The sequence below is a fragment of the Taeniopygia guttata genome, chromosome 1A (assembly GCF_048771995.1).
Source record: "Taeniopygia guttata chromosome 1A, bTaeGut7.mat, whole genome shotgun sequence".
In the NCBI taxonomy this organism is placed as follows: Eukaryota; Metazoa; Chordata; class Aves; order Passeriformes; family Estrildidae; genus Taeniopygia; species Taeniopygia guttata.
Genome location: NC_133025.1, coordinates 34,009,813 through 34,029,870, shown reverse-complemented (window position 1 = coordinate 34,029,870; position 20,058 = coordinate 34,009,813). Strand labels below are relative to the sequence as shown.

At 36.3% G+C, this 20,058-nt stretch overlaps 1 protein-coding gene across 2 annotated transcripts in view; it reads right to left on the bottom strand.

The window, feature by feature from the left end:
* Positions 1 to 20,058, bottom strand: part of NUP107 (nucleoporin 107) — a 21,981-nt gene extending 1,923 nt beyond the window's left edge. Inside the window, exons 1-25 of one of the 2 annotated variants that reach the window (XM_030259439.4) lie at positions 19,913 to 20,058; positions 18,958 to 19,043; positions 17,858 to 17,947; positions 17,016 to 17,131; positions 15,997 to 16,132; positions 15,361 to 15,464; positions 14,745 to 14,872; positions 14,361 to 14,409; positions 13,106 to 13,177; positions 12,550 to 12,638; positions 11,705 to 11,783; positions 10,667 to 10,780; positions 9,667 to 9,757; positions 8,446 to 8,522; positions 7,848 to 7,907; positions 7,364 to 7,509; positions 7,203 to 7,251; positions 6,050 to 6,119; positions 5,504 to 5,622; positions 3,789 to 3,827; positions 3,134 to 3,284; positions 2,014 to 2,120; positions 1,002 to 1,104; positions 661 to 821; positions 338 to 463 (exon numbers count right to left, since the gene is read on the bottom strand). In XM_030259439.4, the coding sequence (XP_030115299.4) occupies positions 338 to 463; positions 661 to 821; positions 1,002 to 1,104; positions 2,014 to 2,120; positions 3,134 to 3,284; positions 3,789 to 3,827; positions 5,504 to 5,622; positions 6,050 to 6,119; positions 7,203 to 7,251; positions 7,364 to 7,509; positions 7,848 to 7,907; positions 8,446 to 8,522; positions 9,667 to 9,757; positions 10,667 to 10,780; positions 11,705 to 11,783; positions 12,550 to 12,638; positions 13,106 to 13,177; positions 14,361 to 14,409; positions 14,745 to 14,872; positions 15,361 to 15,464; positions 15,997 to 16,132; positions 17,016 to 17,131; positions 17,858 to 17,947; positions 18,958 to 19,043; positions 19,913 to 19,920 (2,370 nt within the window). In that variant the 5' untranslated portion in view covers positions 19,921 to 20,058. Of the gene's footprint in view, positions 1 to 337; positions 464 to 660; positions 822 to 1,001; positions 1,105 to 2,013; positions 2,121 to 3,133; positions 3,285 to 3,788; positions 3,828 to 5,503; positions 5,623 to 6,049; positions 6,120 to 7,202; positions 7,252 to 7,363; positions 7,510 to 7,847; positions 7,908 to 8,445; positions 8,523 to 9,666; positions 9,758 to 10,666; positions 10,781 to 11,704; positions 11,784 to 12,549; positions 12,639 to 13,105; positions 13,178 to 14,360; positions 14,410 to 14,744; positions 14,873 to 15,360; positions 15,465 to 15,996; positions 16,133 to 17,015; positions 17,132 to 17,857; positions 17,948 to 18,957; positions 19,044 to 19,556; positions 19,681 to 19,912 lie in introns of those variants that run through there. The other variant, XM_072922949.1, reaches the window with a different exon arrangement.

Here is a 20,058-nt window from a genome sequence, read left to right as displayed (position 1 = left end):
ACAAAACTGCAGCATCTTTTAGAAAACAAAAAGTAATAATACTTAATAGAATTAGTAGCAAAATCAAGTCCTCACATTTATTAATAACACTGACAACCAACACATGATAATATTTACTATTATAATATTTTATGTAGAGCTGACTCATGAAAAAAAAAACAGAATTAATTGTGCATTTGCCTTATTATTCTTTCAGGCTCTCTCAACATAAAAATAATTTATAATGGAGTCCTTAAATAACATGAAATAGCAGTCTTCTACTTTCTTTCCTTGAACTAGACTGCCTCTAAAGCAAAAACATAAAAGTGTACAGTAAATAAGGTGGACTTCCACCTACCTCATACTTCTTTTCTTTATGTTCATGGGCCACTTTTTCAGTGAAACTTGCTTGTGGTAACAAAGATGGCTTCTGTGGAGCTGAGTTCATGTGTTTAAACCATTCATTAAAGGTTTCATGGGCTTCCTGGATTGCATTGGAAACAGTGTTTGGGTATTTTTGACTCGTCTAATAATCAGAATGTGGTTATTAAACATGCACAGGTTTAATTAATCAAAGAATCAGAAGTTAAATCAAATGGATAAAGCTAAAGTTTCACCACCAAGGCAAAGCCACCAGTATTTCAAAGCAGTAACTTGGAATACTGCATATCTGAAACTCACCAAATATGCACGAATACATAAATGTTCCCGGATAGCATTGTCATCTTCTGCTGGAAGTGGAGTATCCATTCCCTGTTCTTCCCACTGGTTATATATTTCTGCTATAGAGTCTTGGGGAATCTTCACAAACACATCTTTTGCAGCTTCATGTTTCTTGGATGCTATGAGAATGTGAACTGGGTATCAGAGCTTTGCAATTTCCATACCTTATCTTCTTAAGCTGGCAAACCCATGCTTTTTAATAGACTAGATCCAAAGTTATATCAAATGTAGAACCAAGAGCCAGCGAGAACAAAACCAGCGTTTAAAAATAAGTCTACAACATTTGTGAAGCTTAGTACCCAAGAACTTCCTCATGATTGCGTTGCTTTGCTTAAGTGCTTCTGCCCTCTGTGCAGGATCGAATACGAGCCAGTCAATTACATCTATTTTCAGCTGATCCGCCTGTAAAAACCAACACAGAGATTCACAACCATTTCAAGCACACAGCTGATGTAACACATATTAGATCTGGTCAGGGAAATACACAAGTTTGGAAAGCATTACAACATAGTAACAAGGATTGCTTTATTCAAAAGCTTCGAAAACCTCTGCCATGTGGAATAATAAAAAAAAATAATTTCTAAGTATTCCCAAGATATTCAGAGCATCATCTCTCAACATTTTTTATATGGATTATGTGGTGTTTTCCTCAAATTTTAATACAAATACACTGTAACAACATGTTTTATGGAGTTCTTGCTATAATCTTCTAGGGTGCCATCAGCCTGCAATCAGTTTTTCAACTCTTGTGTTAGATAGACTACCTTTTTGTCTTAGGGAGCTTAAACTTTATACTGAACAGCAAAAACATTACCACAAATTTGCAAACAATCCGTTGCTTTCTAAACAGTACTTTAACATTACCTTGCTGTCCCTAAAGCACTGAGTTTGATCTAACCAATGCTCAGCAGCAGTGACAAGGAAACTGTCAGCAAAGCAGTATCTGCTGTAGCTGGAAATGCCCGTTCAGCATCTTAAAAGATACATCTGAGATCCAAAGTACTAATCCTCATGAACTGTAGAGGCTACAGTAACACCTGACAACATAGGGTGCTGCAATTGTTTCAAGGGCGTTATCTTGACTTGTATACAGGTACGGCTGCTGATAAGCACACCCAAAGAACGAGGGGAAGCAGAAACAGAGTTACAGATTTGTGCAATATTCTCACTTGGTCACACAGAAAGCAGATTTCCCTCACAGGCTTTTTATAGGCAATTTTCACCCTTATTGAAAGAAAAATATGGCTCATACATGGTCAAAGATTCTGTAGCTGATTGCAAACTGGACTATCTGCTCTGTGAAACACTCACCTCTGTTGTGCCTGTGTCTAGCACGTGGTCGTGGTGGCTGAACTCCCCAGCATCCTTCTTGCGGATGTTTTCAACAACAGTTTTTGTTATGGTTGCAACGTCCAGACCTGGATTGAAAGAGAACTGTCTAAGAACTATCATGAATTCAAGCTTAACACAAACTGAATTTCAGACTCCAGCTGTTGATCTTATTCCTTACTACTGGTAATTCTCATCAGTCTGTTCAAACATACATTGTCAGAATAATTGATAAGCTTTCGCGCTATGTCATTTATTGCCGGTATTTTACAAGACTGAAATTTGATGTAACAGAGAATATCAAATATGAGAATAAGACAACTAATAAGTTTTTCAATCTGTGCTGAAGACAGCATATAGACGTATCTGCTAAGATCACTGATTTCTACAATTATGACAGCAAGATTATGATTTGACAGGAATGTACCAGGAAAAGCTCAGAATATTTCTTTTACAGATGCTTAAGCAGGATGTGTTATTTTTGAAACCTGAGATGAGTTTAAAAGAAAGTGACTGAAAAATTACTGAAGAGAAATTAAGACAAAATCAGAAGGAAATCTTTTTCCTTGTGTATTCTGAGTAGCACAGAGGTACTGTCAAGCAATGGACAGTGTGCTGCTTCATTTTAATCCCCTTCTAGTTTCATGTACAGGCCTGGAAGGAAGTTTACAATTAATGCAAGCAACCTGCCATGGCTAAGAAAAAGCACTATAAATCGGACAAAAAATTTAAGATACTCATAACCTTCCTAAATCCACAAAGAGGTATGTATTTTTATAATTAGTTTTCTGAAACAATATGATCATGTCAAGCTTCAGAACATATATTTGAGACAGGCAGCTGACATTTACTTCCTGGTGTGTTTGGACATAACCCAGAAGCGCTGATATTTAGTTTAATTCCAAGTTAATGAAAACACACCTATACACCTACTTGAAGAAGTGATCAGCAAATTAATTTTATTTAACTGAAAAAAAAAAAATAGGAGAAGGAAAGAGTACTGTATTCATAGCTAGGCTTTGGAGCAAAAACTACTGAAAGACACTGAAAGACAAAATAACCCAGGATGTAGAATGATAATTGGACTATCAGGGTCTCTCACCTGCTTCTTTTGCTAATTCAAGGCAGTGGTGGCGTTGATCACTCTCGGTAACATCTTCAAGAAATAAAGCGTACTGAGCCACAGCGAGCTCTGGGGGCAGGTGGCTGACATAAAATGCTATTAAATCTGTGTGCTTCTCAGACACCAACCGCTGCATGGCACAAACCAAACATACAGAATGAGAAGCAAATATGTAAGAAGCAAATATATAGAAGATATCCACTATTATATAAATATATATAACATATATTTAATATATTTAATATATATTTATATTTATAATATATGTTTAATATATATAACATATATTTTATATATAACATATATTTATACATATAATATATATATATATATTCCTTAGTAAAAACATGTACTGGCTAAACCTAAAAAGGGTAACAAATTTCTGATTAATTTATTCTGATGCAGGAAGATTCCACTCAGCCTCTAAACAAGGATCAATAAAACTGTCTCTTATTTAAGAATTGCTGACAGAGAATCTGTGAATTAGGCAAGCTTCCATTGAAAAATTATCTCTTGAGAGTAGAGCATTAGCTGCATCATAGCGCTTATCATCCTGTAACTTTAAGTCTGCTTTTCTTCCTCCTTTACATCCAAATCACATCAGAGAAAACAAACAGTATTTGTGAAAGCTTACCTGAATGTAGGTCTTTAGGACTTCCACAGAAACTTCCTCCTTATTGCAAACAAATATAAATTCAATTTTAAATCAGATAATATGGAAAATAAAAGGTACTTGATAGGCTATCACTATTAAAACAGACACAAGGTTATTTGCCTATTCCTGCTTCAGTAATCTACACAAACAGGCTCAACTGGAAGAACTGTTTCTCTTGGAGCATGATTTAAAAAGCACATCTTCTGACTAAAAGGTTTAGTGTTCCAAAGATATTTTTTTTCAGCAACTGGATAATATAGTCTTTGGTCTATTGGAATTTACAGGATTACTTACTTTTTACAGGATTTTAAAATCTTTCCATTTTACCATATTTTTTAGATTAATAAACAAAAATGTCAGGTACACAGATTACTACTGCAGTGTGCTACATGCCCTGTTTTATTATAGGAAATTATAATGTAACAGGGTATAAATATCACCTGATTCATCTGGAATATCCTATACTAAATAACCACTATAGTCCAAGCACATGAAACTGCCTTAGACAAGACTCAAGTGTTTATTGTTATCAGGAATTATCATTTTAATTTATATGTGTAAATTGAAGACCATCTAAGCACACATCTATATGAACTGCATACAATTAATACACAATAAATATAAAAGCTTGCACTTCTGCCTTTTCCCCATGAAGTCTACTGAGGGTTGATTGAGTAATGATACAATAAATTCATCTACTCTAAAACTGTAAAGGCAGAATCAACTGTTACAAATTCCCACAACTGAATTCATGTAGGAAATTGCACCTTTTTTGTCCCCTCTGTCACACATATGCTAATGGCTAGTTCTACTGCACTTTAGCTTGAAGACCTACTCTGTAAAATGCATGTAAAAATATTTATTAGTATGTATACAAACTAAGAAAAAATTAGTATACATATATAAATGTATATAAATGTTAGTATACATACACACACACTCCTCTTATTTAGCTAAACGTTAACTGACTTCAAAACAAATTTCCATGAGGGATTCAAGCAATGATTGGAAGTATGAATAAAGAGTAACTCAGAGCTGTATTTAAATCATCTAATGAAAATACACATTTGTGTTTTCCCAAAAGAAACATTCCGAAACTTACTTGATACATAATAGCTTCTAAATTTTAAAACAGTAGAAAAGGAGAGCCCCAAATTACTTGTGATATTGTCAGAAATGAGTAATTACAGTTATGTGACCCATCTGTGTATTCAGCATAAATAGGCCAGATAGGTAGTAGGCTATACTGACTTTATACTTGGAGTCAATACGAAAGTTTCAGCTGGTACTAATTACCCCAAGCAGAAGGTAATTGCTGATGTAAGCAGATGAGCTTACATCAGCAATAGGTACCATTCCAGCAATTGTGGAAGAACAGATTATATTCAAGACATCTTGGCTGCTATGAATAAGCCTAACACTGAAGTTTTACTCAGGACCTTCTCAACAAAGGGCTTCTGCGTAAAATCCACCATCCTCAAAACCCAATTTTTAAGCTCAGCTGGAAGGGATGAGGATGCTCTTTTCTCTTTTAGGCTTCAAGAGCAACAAATACACTATTTAAGCATGCAGCTCCTCCTCAGCCTGGCAATAATTTACCATCATTCCATGTTGTCCATGTATTCACACAAAAGCATTTCTACTTCCAAGACTGGCTACTGCTATGACAGCAAATCAAGTACAAGACAACTGACCTTAGTCTGCATACCCAAAGTGCGGAAAAACAGAATAAGATGTGTCATGAAACGAAGGAGGTGTCCTGGGAGCACGCTTCTGTCCTTGGAAAGCCACCTGCTGACTTCTTCCATCAAACCTATAACCACCAAGGAAATGTCTGCATTAGCCATACCACAGAGAAAAAGGAAAAAAAACACCTAAGAAATATTTCAAAATTATGCATTTATTCAACAAACATAATTTAGTCTCAGAAGTCCAACAAAATAGAATAGCAACAATTTTGGAAAGATGTAGCTCTTTGGCTTAAAAAGGTACCGCATGTATTCCATTATTTCTCAGAAGGAGAATGGCATGCATCCTGACACATTTACGTGATTTCATTACTTCTTTGAAAACACCCTGTAGGTCAAACTGTCCCTACAGTTCTTGACTAGAGCATAGCTTTAACGCAGAGCTTGCCTACTGTGTGCTTCTAAAAATCCATTCATACAGAAATTCTGGAAAGTTCTCTCAAAATAATGTAGTCAGTTGACAAAAAAAAATCACTTAAGAGAAATGCTTACCATCCACATCTCCAAGTATAATGAATTTCTGAATCACATGATAGTGTTCCTGATTCTCCTCTATAACCCTCTGGAGACAAAAAAAGAAAATTCAAACTTTGAATAAATCTTCTAGCATAATGTATGAAGAAAACAAACTTATAAATAAAGCAAGGATTCCTCAGGGGAAAAAAGCTATCCTATTTCAAAGGGTATTCTTCATAAAGAGCAAGAGAAATGGCACTTGCTGTCTCTGCATTAAATTACAAGAACATTGACAAACTAAAAGAAAGAACTGGAACATAGATCTGTACAGTTAATACTTTCATGGAAGACATCCAACACCAAGGGCTTTTTGCTTGAATAGGAAGTATTACAGATAATGATGTTACAGACAATATTTTCAAAAATTACAGAAGAAGCAAAAATGTGTATAAATCCCTAAAGAAAAGGTCTGTGAAAGTTTCATCAGGAAGAAATTCCACCCTCTCCCCAGAGGAATTAATGCATTAATGCGTGAAATGCAATCCAAATCTAAATTTGCTTTACGGTGAGGACTGTACTATGTTGCAATTGCAAATACAGATGAGTGTATCTGTAGCTGACTGCATGTCTTTGTCTTAGCATTTATCATATTGCTATGTGTCCATTACATCAAATAAAAGTAAGTGTAGTTTCAATTTAATCTCTGCAAAATTAACCTCTAAGTTATATATCCTCATCTTACATGAATTGAGTATTTTGGGTGCTAAAAGTAACAAAGAATCACAGTCTAAGCAAATATGCTTTAAAATTTTGAAAGGCCTGTTCTGAAATATGCATACAGATCTTCTAGGAAGAAAATGGAATGCAATCAATTTTGAACATTTTATTGAAGCATTCAATAGCTGATGCACTCTGTCTGATTTGTATGTCTGACAACATTTGAGAGTCACCTGTTTCTTTAGCACACCCAGCTAGTTTGGCAAGTATAGGGCAGGGCAACACAAAACCTGTTAAGAGGTAGTAACATATTTGAATTCAGAAATCATACATTTTTGGGGATAGAAACTATGAAATAAATTAGTAATTGTGCATATTTGAGCATTTCTTTAAAGAGTGCAGTAAAAAGTAGAACTTAGTGAATAATTAAAAATGGTAAGCAGTGAGGAGAAACACTGCAATTATTACGTACCCTTTTGTCTGTAGCCTGAAGTTCTTCAAAAACTTTTTCTGAAGTCCAGCTTCAAAGCAAGAAGGAAAAAACAAAAAAACATTACCTTGAATATTCCACACAGATTCCAGACAGGATGCTTTGTTGAGTGTAGTTGTGGCACAATTTTACTTGAAACTTACTTTGTTTCTAAATAATCTCTAGGGAGCTCTTCCATCTCCTCTGCAGTTACTACTGAGGTTCGTATTTCCTGCTCAACTAGAGTGTCCACCATGACCCTGAAATATGCCCAAACAGTATCTTCCCAGGTATCACAAACTGGAAGAAGCTACATATTCAAAAAACAGAGTAAAGATTAACAAGAGATGGAGAAACACCAGAACCCAAACAGTGCAACTGTAATTTAGATCAGATTTTCAGGCACCAAAGCAATGTAGGCACCAGCAGCCTTTCCTTGACTGAAATTCTATAATGTATTTAATTAAGACATGTCAGTACTACAAAGAGCATGTCTACTAAGGCAGCAATGTTTGCTATTGTTCTGTTTACTGGATCTTTAAAAGTACAGAAATCAGTAACTGCATTATTGCTGATGGTATCATTGTAACATATGAGAAAGGAAATGCACAACTACGAAACACTGCTTAACTAGGGGACTTGACATACCTGTTTGAGGTTTCCACTCAGGGCTGCATAGATTGCTCTTTCATATCTATTAAACTGATCCTAAAATAAACAGTAAAAACACCCAAACTTTAAATTACAAAGCATTTAAGTTTTCTAGTCACTTTACATTTTATTAGAGATTAATCCATTACAAAATGTTCCATCTAATGGATTCTGAGTAAAGCTGGAAAACCACAGGATACACAAGGAGCCAAAATAAGAATAGCAAGTGAGAAAGAAAAGGAACTTGCTGTCTTTTCCTTCACTGGCATCCCCCTGTTACTTAACTGAAAAATTTACATTGACCTGGAAAGAAAGCATTCTCTTTCCCATTCAATTAAGTCAAGATAAAAGTCAGTGTCAGTTGTTTTGCTTTCAACCAGAAAAAGAAAGTCGGACGTCTCCTGAAAAAGTGTTGCTGATTATGTAGATTTCTCACAATATAGAAATATGATATTCCCGAAGTCCTCTTAGAAGCATTAATTGCAAATCCTCTAAGCAGCAAACGCAGAGCAGATATGTTCACTTAAAACCCCATTTCAGAGTTCAGAAAAGTTCAAATTTATGTATTAATAGAAAAAATAGCAGCATGTCTTACCTCTTCAGCCATGCGCCAACAACTTATTTTCCAAATGCACCTGTATGGATTGCCTTCAACAGGCTCCAGCTCTTTTCCTACACGCAAAGAATTATTAAAAAAAAAAAAAAAAAAAAAAAAGAGGGAAAGGAAAAAGATAGAAAGTGTTATTAAAAAAAGAGACTCCAGTAACTTCTACAAAATCATAAAGTCTATTTTCCTTTCATAGCCCAATTTCAATCCCTTTAGAACTCTTCCTAAAGCATTTTGATGATTTTGACTGGACTGCAAGTTGGCTTTTCTGGCTACTTTTGTGAATTTCCATCTATAAGTTACAGTAATAAAAACATGGTTGCTATCCAGCTTTTAAAAAAATAATGCTTTTGGCTGTAACATATCTACAGTGTATACATTTGGAAAAAACAAAGTTAATGGGAAAAAAAGGATTTTTGGATCTTAACCAAAGCTTCTTAAAAATGTCACTGCTTAAGTGCTTCTATTTGGCATGCACCTGCATGGGCATTTATACCTGTGTAACAGCAGGTTAGGTGGGCAGACTCAAAGAAAAGCTAGGACAGTGGTGTGGCATGCAGATAAAAGCAACAGGCTATCAGGATTTGAAAAGAAGGAAAGCATTAAGCCTTCCACACCCAGCTATAAACAACACTTAGACTCATTCTTAAATTCCTTGCTAAATCCTGCAATGTACTGAATACAGAGAGAAGCAAGGTACTGTATTATAAATGGGGAACCATGTGCAAGGAACCAAGGACAAAGGTACTTTACAATTTTCAAATATTTTAAAAGCATCTCTTTCTCCTGCGTTTACATTTGCTGAACTCTCATCCTACTACACCTTTCTCAACCGGGGTATATAGTCCAATTTGAATCTGTAAGCAACAAAATATGTGCTAGGTGGTATAAACCAGATGTTAGAAAATGCAGACCCAAGTATGGAGGTCGAGAAGATCTGTACAGAACTCTGAGACATCTATTTCCTAGTGATTATGTCTGACTTAAAGAAAGTGACTTTAGCGTGTGTAGATGGATTCAATGAACTCACCTTCAACTAAAATAACTTCATGTTAGTTTTTACATGTTCAACAGACATGCTAAAATATTCCAGATACCAAAAAAGGCTCATCAAGTGAAAATAAAGAGCTATTTCTCTTTGCCACAAACAGATACTATGAGATCTTAGTATTTTTATATCTGTCTCAAAATGAAATTTGGAGCAGATACCTCCATTTATGTTAGGATCATGATACAATTTCCAGCCTTCCAAAGTTGCAGCTCTCCAGGCCTGACCACATCGTTTGCATAAGCGCTGTGCCTGAAAAATAATGCATTTTCTCAGCAACACACTTCAAGGTAGGAAAACTTCCAGCTTCCTCTTTAAAAATGTGAATATTACTAAAACAGTTAATTTGTGTAGAAATTCTACCACGTGAAAAATAAGCACAGAGGACCTTAAACTCAAAACAACTGAAAGATTTCAATGCAGATGTCATCTTTTTCCCACTTTCAGTCAGTATTTACAACAACGTAAGAAATGTGCTACAGCCTTGTCTTTGTTAGCTAAACAGCTGTTATGCATCATTCTGGTAAAATTAGTGTAAAGCATAGCCCTTTTGCTTAATGTTGCTAGATGTTTAATCATTGTCTTCATACAGTCATCCACTTTCCCAGTCCACTTAGCCTTCCCAGTTGGAACTGAAGCTGCAAATCTCTACTCACACTGCCCTGCAGCAATATGCTCATGTTCCCATACCATCACAAAAAGAATAGATGTGCACCATATTGGCACAAAATATGAGCAAGTACTCATACTCCTCAGTTAAGGTCTTTGGCACAAGAATCTCAAATCCCCTTTCCTCCCCATTACTCAAGTATCATTATGTATACATGTCTGATAATTCATTCATATTAGACACAATTAGAAAACTTTTTAGAGCATTCTATGTGTTTGTCTTGGTGGTATTTAGTATCAAAACACAACAGTGAAAAAATATCATCAAACAACCCAAACACCCAAAACTACATTTTTTCCTTAACATCTATTCTACACCCAAAATTATTTAACTAAAACCAAGTTTGATTAAAATATTAATTTGGCAGTCAGTATTGACAACAAATTAAAAACTGAATCACTACAAGCCAAATTTAAACAGACATTTTAGTACAGACCTTATTTGCAAAAACAGTAAGATACTTATGTTTACTTAATTAAAACTTGCTTTACCTCATCTGTCATTCCTGCTCTGATGAGAGTGAAGAGATACTTCAACAATCTTACATCATCTTCTTGGTCCAAATCATCAAGCGGCAGTTTCTGTCGAATAGGAGCATCTGGATCCTGCAAGGAAAGAAGTCATCACTTATCTACACAATATCTACATGTCTCTTCCATTAACATCCTTCCCCATTTTATAATTTGGAGTCACTTTTTCATGTGGGCACAACAATCCATACAACCCATGTAATATTGAACATGATACTTCTGTTTTTCCTCTAATTTATTTTCTTCCTTTTCTGTCACTGTTCCTATCAGAAGGAGTCATTGCAATTAATTTACTCCATTGCCTTTTTATTTGCCCCAAATTTCTTATTTTCCAGCTCTTCTCATCTTCACACATCCTTTGCCCTTCTGTCTATCCGCCTACCAGACCGTTTGTCCTCCTCCACCTTCTATGTGAGGTTTTTCACAAGAGCTGCACTTGCATCTATGTAATCCAAAGAGATTTTCTAAAGCAAATCAATACCTCAGTTGAATTAATCTTCTACGGCTGCTTTGCTGTCACTGAGGCAGCTCATCACCTTGTTTTAATGGACAGTCCTTTCTTTCCTTGACTTCTCCCCTATTAGTATTCATTATAGAGCTCTCAAAGTATTGTACTAGGATTTGTTTTCATTGTACACTACTGCATGAAGATGGCATTCCCTTATCTCCAAGGGCTCCCCAAAGAGTTTTATAAGCTTTTTGGTTAGGAACATGAGCTTGTTTTAGTCATAATAAAGCCATTGCTTCACCAAATAGATCACAAGTACTCGTGCGGGGGTGGGGTGGGAGTATGGAAGTGATTGCTGAAAGAAAACACAAGTCCACAGTGATCCATGAAAGAATTTTTGAGGTGCTCTGCCTCACAATTTCTGTAGCAATTTTTAGATACTACAACTACTTTTAGATAGCACAACTATCTAAGAATTGGTGGCAATCTGTGAAGATAGCGTATTTCTCTACCCCATTTTGAAGCAAGCCTTATTTTTATAAAATACTTACTAACTCTGTTACCAGAGGACGAGAACTTCCCATGTATGTACTTGACTGTCGCTGCTTCAGGGTGTGTAGTGTGTTATCCCTGAAAGCAGTGAAATGTTTTACAGAAAAATGGCTTTTTTAGCAAGCATCTTTTAGTAAGACAAATATTGAAAGATATATTTTGTTACATAGAATATGTTTACAGAACAGACACTTAGTTTGGTTGATACATCAATGGACTCTACTACTGTTATGAAAATGTAACATGCCACAAATCAAATATATGTTCATTAATTCTAATATTGTATTTTTTTCAAAAGCATCAGTTATTTCAATCATTTGTGTATTCCACTATTAACTGACTTCTGCATAAGCAATTTTCCCATTACCATTACTATGAAGTCAGTCTAAGACAGAAATTTAACTGAGGATAAACACATAATTCCAAAAGCCTGAATTCACTGGCCATTAAGAGCAGGTTTACTCTAGGCATCTAGCATGAAAGGTAATCTTTGGTCCATTCTGCCATTATATCTATCAATGATAATAAAGGTGACAAGAGCGGCTTCTGGCGAAGGGTCAATGACACAAAGTGGTAAGAACTTAGGCAGGCAAAAACTAAAGCCAGACAAATATTAAATTAAAATTGTTTGATGGTTTTTCCTTTAATTTTTTCCCCCAAAAGGCACTGACTTCTGAGATTTACTTCAGTGGATGGGTAAGAAGTTTCAATTTTACATGTATGAATTTAAAGAAAATAAATGAATGAAATGAATAACCTAAAGAGACCACTTTTCAAGATTCTGTAACTGTGAATCTTATGCTTGATGGGAAAATGTATATAATCAAAGAAAGTCTTAACTCACCAATATACTGTTTTTGCATAAAACTCAATATTATCAGAGAAGTCCCCAATTTCATCCTTAGCAATGCTCTCTAGCCAATCCACCACCAGCTAGAATAAAATAAAATTGCATTTTTAAACCAAACATGTAATAAATAATACTTTTCCTGCCTTCCTCTCATCTCTGAATCCACTTGTTATCTAAGCAGCAACTAAAGGGCTGATAGATCCAGAAGACTACTCCACTTGTATTTTAAGTATCCAATATGAAGGTGGTTGGCACTTTTTCTCTCTTTCTCACTGGATACTGCAGTTTAATTCAGTGCTACTTAACAGTTTATCAGTTACCATCAACAGTAACAGATGCTGCAAATGGGAACAGCTTTCAGCCTTTCATCCTCTGCAGAACAGTGTGATCTTTAGCAACTAAGGAGCATCATTTTTATGCATACAATTAATACACACTTGAGTGAATACAAAAAAAAAGTATTGGAAACGACCCCAAAAAGTGCATAGAGCATTAGTGTTACGAACATTTAATCTATTTTCAGTTCCATATTAAAAACCTTCCATCATACCTGACTTTGTCGAACAAGTGAATCTTTCTGAAACAAGTTGTCTACAGTAGATTTTTCACTAGCAGTTAAAGCCTATTTAAGAAAAAGCTGATTATTACTTCATGGAAAAGAAAATTTCCACAAAACCAGAAATACCAAATTGAACACATACTAATTCAGAAATTTGCTAAAAGTTCAGTATGCTATCTTACCCATCCCTCTTCTTAAAAAGTAAATGCCTTATACATTATTTCATCTTTTACATCCAGTTACACTAAAAACTGTAAAAATGAGACTTAGAGTATAATTCAAAAATACATGACCGGAGAAAGATTCCACACAGTAGATTCCTTGACTATTATCTTAAATCCTATTTGTTACTTTAAATTGAAAAAGAAAAAAATAATCATTAAAAAGTGTGAAAACAAAAAAAATATCAACCCCAGAGTCCTGATCCTTCTATTGCATCTTCTACATTAATTTATCTTTCATTAGACTTGCAATAAAAAGAGAACAGAAGTTGTGTTGTCCTAAAAACACAGGTAGAAGCAAACTGGGAATTTTTCGCACAACAGTGTTTAACACTGACAACTTAGCAGCGGGAATTGTAGAGGAAACTATTTTATGACTGATAAGAAAGATCTGCAGTCGTAAATTTTACAAAGGCAGAGTAATCTTACTTATTGTTTTGTTTTCCTAAGCATATTCTGGCAGCAAAGGCTGGAAGCACTGTATTTATATGACAAGATGACTACAGCTCTAACAGGAACACCAAGAAATCTGGATTTCTCTTCAAGTAAATTTGAATCAGGACTGCAAAGGCTAGAGAGCTTGAGACCACATGTTCTTCTTTTAAGCAAAGCAAAATTATCTCTGACCTATGGGATCATCACAGCTACTGATGCAGCTTTTAAAAATAAATAAATAGTTATTTCCAGTGAATTTAGGGTTATCTTGTACAGAGCCAGGAGTAGGAGTCAATGATCCTTGTGCATTCCTTCCAACTCAGGATATTTAAGAAAACAAAACAAAGAATAGTTTACAATAATTTTTACACAGGCAATCTCTCTTTAGAACTGAATATTTAGATCTACTCTTCACAATAGATGAAATAATTTAATAATTGTCTTGATAAAAATTAGTCTAATTTTTCACTTTTGAATTTTGAGTGACTGCCACTCTGAGATTCTAAAAGTAAAACACAAGCATTTAGCCTACATGTTGCTTATTTAGCTTCTTACATCACTTTAAAATAGCCAAAAGAGTCCAGCCTTACAGTGATATCAAATGCAGTTTCATCTTCCAGTGCAGACTGTATTCTGTCTCTAGAAATAAAAATGCAAAACACTAAAGATTAAAACAAAAGGTGAAAAAAATTAGCAAAATGCTATGTATAAATGCTTAAAAAACTTTACAAAAATGTTCTTAAAAATACTATAAGTTGCAAATTACAACTTTCCTTTTTGTAAATCAATAATGAATAGACACATATATCAGAACATACTTCTATAAGCAGCTTATTAACTTAATAACAACTTAATAATCAGCTAGTCAAGCTTAATTGCTTGACTCCCTATTTATAAACTCCTAAAAAATTCATCCAAGAAAGTCATCGCAGTACAGAAGTGTCATAGTGTAGTGTGCTTTTCAAAGGAATTACCTATAAAGTGAGGACAGCAGTCTCCAAGTTACCATCTCCTGCTTGAGAAGCCACAAGACACTGGCAGTTTTGGAAAACTTCTGCTGTCCAGGAGTTGCCCGATAAACTATTTTCCCTAATATATTCACCTGAAAGAAACAAATTTATAGAGTTAATACTGCCCATTTTTTTGTATTTTTTTCCTAAGCCATTACAGCAATCTTTTTATTATCCTGAATGTTTCCAACAAATGGGTTTGATTACCAAATCTACAAATTATTATTTTATTTATAAAATAATATGATAATTCCATTTATTTACATATGAGATAAATAAGTACATTTTAATCCATCTTATTAATAAAAACATTTATACATCTGCTAATGTTTATTGCCACTTGACACTTTCAGTGGAGCAGCCACCAGATGATATTTTTAGTATCCAGCAAGCTACACCACAGGTCTCCCTGTGTCAAAGCAGTGTTTGAGGAAAGTGAGATGCTACTCAATGCTAGTGTTCAGTGACTCGTAAGCTGGAAGATTTAAAGTATGTATGTTAAGCACTGTGACTTCACAGAAACACTGCTTGGGGAAGGGAATGTAAAATAAAGTAAATAAAAAACCAAGTAAGGACTTACCTGACTGTTACAAATATTCTCATACTCATCTACAAGATCAAAAATGGTAGTTGATGTATGCTTCAGAAAGGAATGCAGAAAGTCTGAGTACATGCTCATAGTAGCTAGGACAGATATAAGAAGAATCAGCCATATTAGTGAGGCACAATTTGCTAAAAAAGCCTCCACTGAACTATGAAAACATTCTTCTGATGACATCTCATTTTTGCAAATATAAATGAGTACAATGATGATATGAACTATCTCATGAAGTCAGAAGTATTTATCAGCTAAAACAGTTAAGATCTACAGAAGCTATGGGCAATGTCAGTTATAAAACTTCTGTTGTAAATACACCACTTGCAAGAATTTCAACAGTTAACTCATTTGTGTATCTCCACAAAACTAATCCAGTTTGCTTCCCACATCACTAGAGCATCACATTTGTTCCATCAGAACAGGTTCTACAGAAAGTACAAACACACAAAATTCCAATAAACTGGAACAGAGTAATTTTCTGAACTTTTAAAACTAGACTGCTTTTGACTAAGAAATACCAGCAAAATAATACAGACATTTTTTAAAAATTACACATATATTTATACCCCACAAATCAGAATTGGGATCAGTTATTAGTAAAACTTCAAACTGTCTCACCAGCTTCCCCAGGATCATCCTCACGTAAGAACACAGCACTCATAGTGACATCTTCTGTCATATTGGACACGTCTGCGTTTACAAACATTCCTCTCTGCTGAGGTGAAAGTGCCATTGTCCAGCTACTTTCATCGAACTGCAACCACAAGAACATAAAGAAAATACATTGTAATCTCAGATATTACAAGCCTAGCAACATCTTTTTTTTCTTCTATATGAATAAACAGAGAATCCTAAAAAGCTAATAGTGAAATAACCACCTTTAGATAAGGTGCAACTATGCCTTAAAAAGTTACCAGTGTGTCCTGGATTGGGGCAAATTTAGTCACCCCAGGACATAGTGCCAAGAGCTCTGTACACACATTGATCAAGTAGGCCTTAGAAGCTGATAATTTATGGAGAAACAAATGGCCTGTATCAAACCACAGAAACAATTAAAGAGGAGAATGAATTAAAATGTAGCTAGAGAAAAACACCTTAACTTCTTTAGAGTTAATTTAAAAATAAATGGAGATAAAATACTTCAGAGATCCCTACTGATAACCTTCCCAATCAGTGTTTTTCCAAAGACACTGCAGTAGAAGATCATCGGTGTCATCTAAAAAGTCATCAGAAGAGCTTGTTCTTTGAAGTCTAAAGTTCAACACTCTAGTGAACCCTAATACTGGAAAATGCTAAAATAAGAAAAAACCCAAAATTTTAACTTGCTAACATAAAACAATTATCTTCGAAGTATTTGTAGACAAGCACAGTCAGGATTTTTGTAGTCATAAACTGACGTTATGAGGACTAGCTTAACACACATGGTATATTTGGAAAGTCCTTGTAAACCTCTGACTCCTCACTGCATCATCTCAAAGAACAACACAGTAATAATTAACACCAGCGGTAAACAGTAATAGCAGTACAAGCAAACTTGTACCACTCACAGTTTGTCTTCGGAGCAAACAACACAGAAACACTGAACTTTCTTCTGTTTCACAGGAAAAAAAGAGAAAAACATGCTCTAACCATCTTACCATTGAGAGATTGCCAAAAAGTCCAGAAGTTGGTAGAATGAGAGGAGATTTCCCTCCTGTTCCCAGGATGGCAGACATATCTGGTGGCTTCATGGAGCTGCGATGTAATGCAGTACCTGAAAGAGAAAGAGGCTTTTCTTGAAAAGTATTTAAAGATGCTCAGCTCTACCCAGAAATTCAAAAATAAATTTCTAACAGGAACTGAAGTACTTATGAAACGCAGAAGCCTGAAAGCAGGTTGTATATATGCACCAAATAGGCAACATACCTTCAGTTACTAGAGTTCATTGTAAACACACACGAGCATAAAGAACAGTATATCTCCACTCATTTTTCTTGGAAAATGGTCTCCAAACCCTTAAAGCATAAGGCAGCCCAAAGGTGTGTCAACTAGAAAAAATTTCTTACGTCCTTGTCCAGCTCTATTTATCTCCAAGGAGAGAGACTCCATAGACTATCTGGGCAACTAGTTCTAGCATTCAACTATTAGAGTAAAAAAAGGGATGTTTTTAAATGTTTAAACAGAATTCCTTGTATATGCTGTTGTGCCTATTGCCTCTTGACTTTTCAGGGCACCAAGAAAAACTTGGCTATTTTTTCACTCCCTCCCATCAAATATTTATATGTATTTACAAGATCCCCCAACCTCTTCCTCAGGACAAACAATCCCAGCTCTTTTCAGTCTCTCCTCATATGTCAGATACTCAACCCACTTACCAACTTTGTGGGCCTTCACTGGACTGCAGCACATCCATGTCATTCTTATGGATTGTTATTAATTATTAAGTACAAGCACATAAAATCTTTAACTAAATAGTAAGCAAACAAGCAGGCAGTCTTACCTGGCTGGTGAAGTAATGAATTAGGAGTTCGGGAAAGATACTGGCTTTTAGGCGTCATGTTTCCAATAGTGTCATCCAGGGATGTAAGAACTGATTAGTAAACCAGTTAAGAAACACTCTCCTAAACACACTTTTGTATTTATTCTAAATGAATGTGATAACTTGGAAAGGAAAAAATATTTTGTCATAACTCAAATGGTATGAAAATTACACATCTTTCAGAGTACACCAGAAAAATTTCATAAAATGTTTCATCAGAACCTTAAGAGCTGGGGGGTTAAAAGGGACACCACAAAGTGAAGTTCAGAAATATGAACAACACAGGTCTGGGACTCCTCACAGCAGCTCAGATCAAAGAGAATCCTTCTACTTCATGAGGAGCTGCTGCATGCTACATCAACCACAACAAAAAGATCTGAGTCTGAATGCATTTTTTAGATGTTCCCTCCCTCAGTTGCAGGTGCTCCTTTGCTCTACTTTTCTTCTTCCTGTCAGAACCAGGTTTAGTGCCCTAGGCATGATTTACTAAGAAGCAGTTGTATAAAAGTTTCAGTAGCTTCTGCTAGTACCATTCAGAAGCATCTTGATTCTTAGGCACAATATAATCAGGACAAGTATCTCACAAGCTTTATTTAGATGCAAAACCCAGAAGAACAAACAAATTTATTGGATTCCTTTGCTATCATAACCATGAAAATACCATTATCTTAGTTGTCAAACTACCTCGTGGTGGTGGTGGTGGCGGGGGGTCCTTATAGTAAAAAAGCAAAGGGGGAGATTTCTATGGAAATTTAAATCTGTATCTGTGCTCTACTCTTGCTATGACAGTAGATGGAAAGTTAAGATACAGTAGATCATCGTAGAACTTGGATACTACAATACCTGCAAATAAGCATAAAATCATAAAATTAAGATATAATGAAGGAAACTTATTTTTCTTTTCCAAAACCTCAGGAATTGAGTCATGTAGTTCTCACATAGTTCTCTTGGTGGACAACCACTTGAAGTCATACACCCAGGAAAATCAAATCAGTATTAAAAATATACACACCTGGTGAACAAAGCATTAAACACAAAAATTCTTTACAGAAAAAGGATACTAGAAACTCTTTTCTGAGAGCCCTGCTTCCGTCCAGGTCTGACCACCTCAGGATCATGGGGGGATGACATGTCTTCAAAACCATTTCTACAAAACAGCAACACAGAGAGAAAACAAACAAGTGAATTCAAGCAGGACATCCAAGATCTTACTGTCATGCTGAAGTAACTGCACAACCAGGAAACTTAAAGCGTTAAGTCATCTCCAATCTTACTACTTATGTCCAGCTTCCTCTGCAGAAACCTAGCACAGCTTATTAGCTCAGGGAAACAAGCTTGCGTGAAAACCCAGACTTTGTTCCTCCTACACAAGGGAGGGAGGGGCGAGAGGGAAAGAAGGGAAGCGAAGGGAAGCGAAGGGAAGCGAAGCGAAGGGAAGGGAAGGGAAGGGAAGGGAAGGGAAGGAAAGGAAAGGAAAGGAAAGGAAAGGAAAGGAAAGGAAAGGAAAGGAAAGGAAAGGAAAGGAAAGGAAAGGAAAGGAAAGGAAAGGAAAGGAAAGGAAAGGAAAGGAAAGGAAAGGAAAGGAAAGGAAAGGGCAACACAAGGAAATTCCAATTTTGAACTGAAAAATGAAACTGAAAGAATGACATGACTTCACTACATGATTTTTCCCTCCGGATAACGCAATCTCCACAGGCTGGGAAAGCTCACGTGTCCTGCCGAAGGGAAACCCCCATTCCCAGTCACTCGGAGCAACGGAGCCCGCCCGGTGGGCTGTGCAGGCAGCGCGGCCACGCCTCAGCAGGCCTGGCAAAGGCCCGGCCCCACGACCCCCGAGCAGCTCACGGTTCCCGCTTAATCCAAAGATAAACTCAAGAAGCAACAGCCAGACTTAAAGGTCTCGACCGACAAAACCCCTCCGGTGAGTTCCGAACCGCTGCAGGCCCGCTGCGTTTGGCAGCCCGCACTGCGCACACCGCTCCAGCCGAGGCGGCCCCGGGCCCGGCCGCCCCTCACCTGTCCATGGCCCGGCTCAGCTTCCCGCCGCCAGCGCCGGCCCGCGGCCCGGAAGGACACGGGCGCCTTCCGCCCGCCCCGCCCCTGCGCCCGCCCCGGGCCCGGCGGGGCCGCGCTGGGGAGCGAGCGGGAGCGGCGGGGCGGCC